We start from the raw sequence: 10403 nt of genomic DNA on the forward strand, positions 1-10403 counted from the left end.
CCCATCTTCCATGAGAGTTTTCCTAAAACTTGTCTGTATCATATGCTTCACAGTCTGACCCAGCATGTTTCCTGGGAGAGGCCGGTCTCCTCCTGCTTCATCAGATGTATGATCTCATTGTACACACGGCGAGGAGCATCCAAACCCCAGATGAAATCAACGTGTGCCCATTCGGGAATGTTCTTATGGTAGATGAGATTGTCCATTTCATAGAGCAGCGTTTTCACGTCCTCTGGATTTGAAAGCCAGTCCTGACCTCCAGTCCACATTGCTGTCGGGACTGTCATGTCTCTAACTCTGTACCTTACAGGAGTTGGCTAGGAAAAAAAAAAAAAAAAGATAGTTTTAAACTATAGATAGCACTTGGACTTCAAAGCTCATATTTTATGTTTCAAATAAACTTACTAAATAATTCTTTGTGTGGTGACAAAAAGTGCATGGGCATTGGAACCAAACAGGTCTGCATTAAGTTTGGTCTAAGCCCCTGCTTGAAGGCAAAACTACTTATCCTCACTGAACTTCTGTCTCTTCATTTGTGAAATGGGGATGATATCTGTAATCGCTTATTAGGTTAAACAAGAAAACATATGAATTGCCTAGCACTTCAAGCATTAATCTACAATTATTTTTCTTCCTATTAATAAATATTTTACACACAAATTACCTTTAAAAGATCATTTCACAAATGGTTCATGAGACCAGAGTTAGAGATATTCTACGGAGAAATGCAAGAGAGTGGAGCCTGCTGAGAAGGCCTCCGTGTCTTCACGGGGACTATCTATGATTACAGAAAGCCCACGAAGCAGGCACAGCTTGACTGTGTCTCCGAAAACATGGGGAAGTCAATGGCTCTAGAACTCAGGTAGTTTGAACCAAGGAGATGTAAAAATTAACTAGATCTTGCTCTAGTCCCCCATCACCCAAAGATGGGCGTCTAGGATTCTTAATTCTTGAGAGCTAGTCTATTCGAGTGATGCTACTAGATCACACTGCCTGGCTGAGCCCTTGAGATTAATTAGCACCCAGAACTTTCAACAGAAATGTTAAAGCCCAATTCTTACTCAGAAAATCCACCTTGGAGCCAAGGTTCCAATCCAGGCAGTCCTTGTTCTACTTTGTGACTTTCTAAGAGTTTGGAGTTCTAGACTGTGATATTGTAATTTATAATAAGAAATATATATGTTTGGTCTTCATTTCTGGCACAGAAAAACCCTTGGAATTTCCTAAGTGATGAGAACCTTACAGGTGTCTTTTTTTATGTTAATAAGGCAACTTGGCACTGGACAAGGCTAGTTGCTGCTGGAGTCAAGCATGCGATCAGAGGGTTGGAACTTTCCTTTCCACCCCCCAAACCTCCGTGGAGGGCAGAGTACTGGAGATTGGGTTCAAACCCCAATGGCTAATGTTTTAAGCAGTCATGTCTATGGAAAGATGTCTCCATAAAAACCTAAAAAGGACAACGTTCAGAGAGAGCTGCCAGGTTGGTGAATAAGTGGAAATGTGGGGAGAACTGTGCACCTGGGAAGGGCATGAAAGCTCTGCGCCCCTTGCCATATACCTTGCCCTATGCATATCATCCATCTGGCCTTTTATCATAAACTGGTAATCTACTAAGTAAAATATTTCTCTTAGTTCTGTGAGCCAATTTAGCCAACTAATGGAACTAGAGGAGGAGGTCATAGGAACCTGTGATTTATAGCCAGTTGGTCAGAAGTACAGGTAACAACCTGGACTTGGAGATTGGCATCTGAAGTGAGGGTGAGGGGCGAGCAGTCTTATGAGACTGAGATTTTAATCTGTGAGATCTAATGTTATCTCTGGGTAGATAGTGTCATAACTGAGTTAAATCGTAGGGCACCCAGCTGGTGTTCAGAGATTTGCTTGTTGATGTGGGAAAACTCTTACCTCCTGATACACACACATCAGAATTTGGTGATTTGAACCCCCTTTTATAACTTAACTTAGAGATGAAAAGTTGGACTATTCTGTGGAGCCAGTAATATTTTCTTCTCACTTTACAGGTGAGAAGACTGAACTGAATTCAGGTCTAGCGCTCAGGTCCTGTGATTCTATGACACCTTTTTTATGTGTGTTTTCTCTTCCTTTCCACAACCACTTTCTCTAGCACTCAAGACATTAAATGGTGATAGATTAAAACTACTTTGGAATTGGAATGCTTTCTAAAAACATATTTTAAGAAACTGAAAATACATCTAAAAAAAAAAAAGTAGCTGATAACTGTGATGGAGAGCTTGCTATTCAGGGCACTACACGGTCTGTCCAATTTCCCAGTCTTTTCTATCTAGATGATGTACAGAAATGGAAGTTAAGTATAATATAAAATTCTCAAAGATTTGCCTGTCTATTCAGCTTTAAATTTGTATGGTTGATGTTTGTTTGTATTCGCGCACAAGCTGATAATCTTCGGTTTTTATGCTCAGAACAGTATAATATCCACTTCTGATTCTCCACAACATCTATTTTTAATTTTATTCTATAGCATTGACCACATATTTTCTTAGGTGAAGTGAAAACATTTTTTTTTTCATGTTTTTCAATTGTAAGTTACAGATTCATTATAAGTGTGACCAGGGAAAACTGCTAAGAATTATGTAGACCAAGATTTTTTAAAAATAAAGAAATGAAGGCCTGAAGAATCAAAGCAGCCTATCCGTGATCACGTAAATTTATAGTGTACAAGCATAATCTTCACTTTCTAGTTAATACTCTTTTTACTGTACCATGAAACAACTTCACCCCTGCCATCCTCATTGGTGTTTTTGGGATTTTGTTGTTGTTGTTGTTGTTTTTGATACTAAAAGGATCCTTCTAGTAGTAACTACCACAGACTACACTATTCCCTTCATTAAATCTACCCCATATTCCTCCAAATAAGCCCAGTGCCTTCTTCATGAAAGCAGCCTCACCAAGAAAGTTCTCCTATGCCATCATAAAAGCAAGAGGCCTCTTGGCTAAGCTGTGAACTTCCCCATTTTCAAATGGAGTCAAAACCAAACTAGTATTTTCTACTTGCATTCTCATATTTTATTCCCACCTCTGCAATAAACTGCTGTTATAACTTCCCTCTTATGCACTTCTAAAGGATGCATTTTCAACGTAGATATTGATTTTCTTACATGATTGCCTTTCTCCAGATTTTTGGTCTCGCTCCCCCAGTCAAATGCCCGGAGTTCCCCAGAATTCATTGCCTAAAAGGAAACAAAAATTGACTTGGTATTCAAATGTATCATTGGATAAGGGTGAGAGGGAAGGTGCAAATGTGCCATCACGTCTGCAATTGTGAGGGAAGAAGAGAGCAAAAGCTGAGGCTGCTCCTCCATTTAGCATTAGGATAATCTTCAGGAAAGCATAAAGGCAAGAACAAGGCCCTTGCAGGGAGAAAAACGCATGTACTACAGAAATACTTCACCATCATTATGCAACTCCAGGAAGTGCCTCCCCATAGTAGTCTTTGTAGATGGGGATTCTGCAGAACTGTATGTTACAATAAGGAAGTTCCCCCTGGAGTCGTACAGTGTGGACCAACATTCAGTCCAATTCCGATTCTTTGGTTCTCTCTCTCTCTCTCTCTCTCTCTCTCTCTCTCTCTCTCTCTCTGTCTGTCTGTCTGTCTCTCTCTCTCTCTCTCGCACACACACACATACTTTCTTTCTTGGTGTACACACACACACACACACACACACACACACACACACACACAAACATATAACACTGACCTTGGAAAAACAATTTTACTAGACTTTAAATGGTTAGAAAAACAGATAGGATTTATGATTTATAGATGTCATTACTATTTTTAAAACGCTTTGAGGTAAGAGCCCTATTTATTTTTTTAAAACAAAATGGTATTTTTAATAGAATCTAAGGTTAGTTATGCTCTAGCTCTGGCCCTAAATCCATCCTTATCTCCACAGCCAATCATTGTCACACTGTGTTATCATCTATAATGAGCAATATTATTAGGTTCAGTGCTTCTTCATATGTAAAAGAATAATTAGCATTCATATTGTCCTTGAATCAGTTCTGAATGTCTTACCTAGACCTGCCCTTAGTTCATGTGACTGGTAATCAGGACTTTCCCTCCTGCATTGCAGGTGTAGTCTGCAGCAAGAAGGACCCCTGTGAAACCTTTGGGTAATTAGGTTCTGCCTTAGCATGTTTGTTATTACTTGACCATGCTCTTGGAGGAGCCAAAAAATGATCTTCTGCAACCTCATTTTGAGGTGGCTAGAGACAGAAAGGTCTCGCTGGGACCATCTGAATTCACACTTTTAAGGTCCACTAAAGATGTCCATGGGCCAACAATTTCTGCCCATCTCCTGAAAAGTTTCAATGTTCTGGATCATATTTATCTTGAAATAAATGTGAAGTAACCCATGGACTGTCAAAAGGGCATCCTTTGACTATTCCAGACAACATGTGCAAAGACCCTTACTTGAGGAAAACAAAAAATTCAACATTCTTACCTGGCTCCAGTGTAAGATATTTTGCACAGATGTTCCAGAAAGACTATGAGCGACATATACATTGGCTCGGCTCTGTAACAAAGCATGAGTGGTTTGTGGGACATGGAAAAACTTATAAGATATGTACCTCATCAAGACCAAATCCCCGGGGTGTCAGACTAAATTGAATTATGAGCAATTTTTCATGATGAAACAGTAATATACACATGCACATAAATTTAAAAATACCACTAAATGTGTGCCTGGACACCTGTATTTTTTTTTTAAATCTGAGAATAGCTTTTTATTAGAGATCTGATTTCTTAAAAAAATTTACTAGAGTAATTAAAGATGAAGGCTTTAGAATTGGCCTGTATTCAAATCCTAGCTCTGCCCTTTAAGTTTTAGGTGGATTTGGGAGAGTTATTTAATCTACTAAATCTCAGGATACTAATCTGTATAGTGGGGATATAGACAATATTTGTCTCATAGGATTGTTACAGAGAATAACTTTGCTTGGCACATAATAAATGCTTATCAAATGGTAGCTATTAATTATATTATTTTTTTAAAAAAAAAAAAGAAGAAAAATCATCAGGAATTAAAGATGTATTCTTCTAACTTCCAGGAATGCTGCTGGCAGATAGCTCTCTACTATTGGGCCTCTTTGGGGGATTGCCCCAGGAGAGCTGCCTTGCCCAATCTATCACCTCTTACTGGCATCATCTGCATTAAATGACTGTTTGATGTGGAGGTACAAAGATCCAGCCCTTTCACTCTAACTTGGAACAACTCTGAAGGGTCATCCCATCTTCACAGATCCCTGTAGAATTAATTGAGTCTCCCACTGACAGTGCTTCACAGTTTGCCTTTTCATCTACCCAATTCTGTTTCTTTCCCTTCTCTAGGTGTTATCGCAAGAGCATGACCCAAAGTCACTCTGCGTACTAATTTCCATCACAGAGTATGCTTCCTGGGAACTCACGCTGTGATACCTATCAACTGGTAGCTATGCCTAAATGAAATTGAAACTCCCAGATATCCTATCAAAGGACTTAAAGTACAAACCAGAAAGTCCTAAGTAGAAAGAAGAGGTGGATGATGCATGCATTTCTCTCTTTTGACTACTGGATTCTAATCACTTTTTTTCATATGTTGCTGATACACTGTATAAAGCTATTTTCAAATCTCTTCTATCTATAACTTATGAAGTTAATATCTAGCAATGCTCTTACATTAACCTGGCCTCATCCCATGTTAAAGCATTTCCCACATATTAGTATGATTTGGAGAAAACTAAATTACTGGGATTACGTTTCTATAAGTCTTCATTGGCAATAGCTCACACTCAAACAGTAAGGCTAACAACTCCTAACTTTGCTTTGGGAAACTGAGAATTTACTAGGTTCCCACTTACCATGTTCAGATTGTTCATGTTAAATCCTCCTGAAAGTAAAATGATACTACTACAAATCTGATCAATAATCATCTGGCCACAAAGGTAAATATAAAACTGGCGAAGAAATCTGGTCTGGTATAGAAATTCTTTCCTGCCAAACAATCCCTATGAAAATATGAAATGAAATAGTAGTCATTACATTATAGTAAAAAGAAGTGGCTCTAATTGAAAAGTGTGAGTCTTAGCATATTGGGTTGGAAGACTCTTGTACGCAGACAAGGAATTTTCTGAGGAGTCACATACCTTAAGCATCATATCAGGTAGCAACAAAAATTTGATCGCAGGGCCTTTTGAGTATTTAATAGTAGCTATGGGTGCTAAGGCGAAATACAGTTTTATTTTCTGAGCCAGCTCTGGCATGGTGGAAAATGCAACAAAGCCTACAAGAGAAGAAATATGTTAGAGTGGATACTCTACCCAGAACTCATAAAATGCTTATTTTACTTTTGTCAAGATACTTCAGTAGTTACGTGTGACTGTGTCTTAATACCCATGAAATTATAGACTCCTTGAGGAAGAAAAACAACAGCAGTGAAAACTTCTTTGTGTTCTCTCTGACGGTGCTTCACAGTTTGCCTAGTCTAGTTTATTTGATATCCAGTAGATATCTCATGGAATTATTGAATTAAATTATTGAGTACAATAATATGGACTTTGAGAATATATACATATTGAGAGGTAACTACATGCTAGACAATTTGCTTGTGACTTTCATGGTTCTTATTTAATTCTCAAACTCATGAGATATTTTTAATAAATCTCTACAGTAAAAGAAAATGAGAATTAGAGAAATAGCCTTGTTTATTGCTAACAAGCATGTTCTATAACATAATGGGTATTGAGATAGCAGAGTTTTGTTGGTTTTCCTTGATTTCTATTTTTTCTGAAACCTAAATTATAGCATATTCTAGTAGACAAGTTGTCTAGTGAACTGGATTCTAACTCTTATTTTTGCCATAGGTTAGATGTGGGATGCTGGTTAAGTCAGTCTGTGCCTCAGTTTCTATACCTATAAAATAGAGTCAAATTCCCTGAATTAGCACTGTACAGGGACAGTCCCTGTGGATCCTTTGGGAGAAAAAGGCTACTGTATCAAGCCAAGTCATGGTCATTATATTTGAAATACCGTGTGTTTATTTCAAAAGAGCCCTCTACTCTCTGTCTAGGCTGATAGTTGCAGGTTGGGAGAAAGGAAGCTGGGTTAAGAAAAAAAACTGGAATCACATGACTTCTGTCTAGTTCCAAGAAGGTGAGTGAATTCTTTCCCTTCTTTTCTATTCATGCGATTTGTCAGCCACGTGCAAAGGTAGGCACAAGAGTGACTTAGTATTAGCTCTTGCTCTTTCAACTATACCATCAATAGAACTGGGTTGAAAATACATGAAAATACATTGCTATATTCCAGCTTGATTCTGACTATATAAAACCTCTCTCAAATGTCAAGATCTGAGAACTCTACATAACTTCTCCCAGCAACACTTTATGCAAAGCAAGTTCAAGTTCTCCACATAAACAGCTCCATGGTTGACTAATAGAATAATCCTATGTTTTTTTCTCCCCTCCTCCTCAAAATAGCATTTAACCTCATCATTAGCACCTTTGCCTTCATGTCAAATTGAACAATTTTTTAAAGATCTGCCTGTGGATATTACAGGAGGAGTGGGCATAACACTTTAACTTTCTGTGAAGTGAAGGGTGAGATATCACATCACTAAAATAAGTTAATGTTACTGAAAAATCCAGAAAGGAAAATGTGAAAGTCATACTCTTTTCATTTACTAGAGTGCATCAATTAAAAATGAACCAAATGAGCTTGTATCCTGAGTTTGAATAAGTGAATGCTCACCTGTCTCCTTAGAATCCCTTACCCTGGCCTTCAACTTTGGGTTTGGCTCAGAGTGATGGTAAAGAACTCTTCTCGGCTTTTCCTAGAGCGCCTTCTCTTCATGGCACACACCATGCCTCTCCTGATCTTTCATCCTAATCTAAGCCAAGCACATTTTCCTGTTGACTTTGGTCCAATATAGGACCAGAATAGCCAGTTTCCACTACCATCTTCCCAAGTAGTTGATCTGTATGTTGTAGGGGCCATGAGTTACTGTTTTCACAAATTCATCAAAAGCCAAAAGACACCAGCACATAATTGCAGACATTGGCATTAGAAGAAGAAAGAAAGAAAGAAAGAAAGAAAGAAAGAAAGAAAGAAAGAAAGAAAAAGAAAAAGAGAAAGAAAGAAAGAAAGAAAGAAAGAAAGAAAGAAAGAAAGAAAGAAAGAAAGAGACTTGAGTAAACTCCCCCATTAGTTCTGTTTATAGTATGATAACAATACTTACTGTTTATTGATTACCTATTATGTGCCAGATACTGAATTCATGGTTTCTTTTGTTCAGTGCATTTGTTGAGTGATACTATGTGCCAGGAACTTCTCTCACCTTTGTGTTTTTGAGAAAATCCCTGTCTTCACAGAGCTTATATGTATCATCATATTCAATAGTTCATTACTTCTAACTCCCATAAGGGGGAGCTATTATCTCCATTTTAGAGATAAGGAAACTGAGACGGATGGATTCAATAATTTGCTCAATGACATTGACCTAAGAGGTGGTGGAGCTAGTGTTTAAATCTACATCCATCTCACACCAAAGCCTTTGCTCTACCTACCATACCAGAGGCCTCCTTCAATTACGTTTCCATTTCCTCGAGTCTTTAACGTCACTGAAGAGGATGAGGCCAGATGAGTGAAGTGTGAGATGACTGATCCCAGGTAGACCCATACACCATATGCTCACATTTCTTCTGAGTATACAAACCTGCTTTTATTTAAACCTACCCATGGTGGTGCCTTGTGAATAGCCGATATAATAGATCTTTTCCTGGCCCGTTTTCTGCAAAATAAAGTTTATGACTGCAGGAAGGTCAAACCTAGCCATCTCATCAAAACTACAAGAGGAAGAGACAAAATTATATGAAAAATGACAATCAGAAACAAACAAAAACATCCCCTGGGGTTTTTGAACAAGCCCTGGAGCTGTCAGCCCCAACAGCTCATTACTGTGCCCCTCAAAGCACTCAAGATAGACTTGTTTCAAACCTGTGATGCATGGGTGTCTCTGGGGTCACAGGTTGTTAGCAAACTTCTGTTTTCTCCAGATGTCATCACAGAGAGATAATCATCTTCAATGAATATTTACTAAGCACATGACCTACCTTCTAGTAGAGGTGTACTATGATTCTGTTAGCAGAGTAGCACATGGTCATGCAGATTCATTTATATGAAAAGTATTAAAGATGCTACAGTAGGGGCCCTTCTCTGATGAAATGGATAAAGAGCAGATTCAATGTCAAGAGGTAATTTAAATAAAAGTATTAAAAATATTTTCTAAGAGTGTGAGAAATGTGTTAGTCAAACTGATAATCCCTAAGGCTTAATAGTTTCCTAGTAGCTTTAATATCACCTGTTCTCACCTCCTCCTGGGGTTACTAGTCTTTGTCAAAAATTGCAGAAGAGATAGTCCCAAGATTTCCATCTATAAGGAAATAGCTGTATACTTCTCTTATTCTAGCCTCGATTACCTGACATCAACCACCATTCTGAACCCATTCACCGGATGCAAAATTTTACTTGAGGAACTCAAACCTGCTTTTCCCCACCACTTCCCTGAAAGAATCACTAATCAATTAAGATAATTGGGGGATATCATATTAAGATATTGATGAGCCAACCAAAGTAAATTACCCAAATAATAGAAGCCATAATTTTTACCCAGTTCTTCCAAAGACACCTATGTCCACCTCCACTCTTAAGATTTTCATATACCTGAAAGCCCAGAACTCATCTTGGTCTACAGAGAGGGTCTTGTGTTTCCGAGACCAGTGGCTTCCCCTGCTGTTCCCCAGCCACACATCGAAACCAGCATCTGCCAGAATGAAGCCCAGGCTGTTGTTGGGCACGTTGGAAATCCAGTTGCTAGCATCTCCAAACAAGCCATGCTGCAGTAACACCACAGGCCTGGGACCTACAAAAAAAGAGAATTTCAACTGTCGGAAATATTTTCCACCTTTCTTGTTACCTCCTAATATGCAAAGGCTTTCAAGTTAGACAAACCTGTGTCCAATTCTTGATTCAGCTGCTTGCTAGCTTGATTATCTAGGTCAGTAACTTAACCTTTATGTTTGGATTTCCTCATCAGAAAGATAGAATTTTTGTTATGACTAAATAAAATAATGCACAAGGAGTAGATAGCACAATATCTAACATAGAGAAAGAATCGAAGTTCATTTTCTATTATTTTTTTATTTGTGTAGTTATTATTATCACTAGATTTGTCCGGGTGCCTCAGAGGCTATCAGAAATGTTCCAGGAGCTAGTGTAATATAATGATTAAGATAATTATATGTAATAATCAAAACTATTATGTATGTTAATAAGAATAAAAATTATGTTATTATATATTTATATTCTGTATATATTTTAATGC

The 10403-nt window shown here is 38.1% G+C and overlaps 1 protein-coding gene across 1 annotated transcript in view; it reads right to left on the reverse strand.

Annotated features, from left to right (window-relative positions):
* LIPM (lipase family member M) overlaps positions 1–10403 on the reverse strand; it is a 20321-nt gene continuing 9918 nt past the window's right edge. The window contains exons 3-9 of the mRNA XM_006925974.1: positions 9743–9941; positions 8756–8865; positions 6169–6305; positions 5884–6030; positions 4488–4559; positions 3138–3209; positions 1–317 (exon numbers count right to left, since the gene is read on the reverse strand). Of these exons, the coding sequence (XP_006926036.1) occupies positions 48–317; positions 3138–3209; positions 4488–4559; positions 5884–6030; positions 6169–6305; positions 8756–8865; positions 9743–9941 (1007 nt within the window). The 3' untranslated portion in view covers positions 1–47. The remainder of the gene's footprint in view (positions 318–3137; positions 3210–4487; positions 4560–5883; positions 6031–6168; positions 6306–8755; positions 8866–9742; positions 9942–10403) is intronic.

The sequence above is a fragment of the Pteropus alecto genome, unplaced genomic scaffold (assembly GCF_000325575.1).
Source record: "Pteropus alecto unplaced genomic scaffold, ASM32557v1 scaffold88, whole genome shotgun sequence".
In the NCBI taxonomy this organism is placed as follows: Eukaryota; Metazoa; Chordata; class Mammalia; order Chiroptera; family Pteropodidae; genus Pteropus; species Pteropus alecto.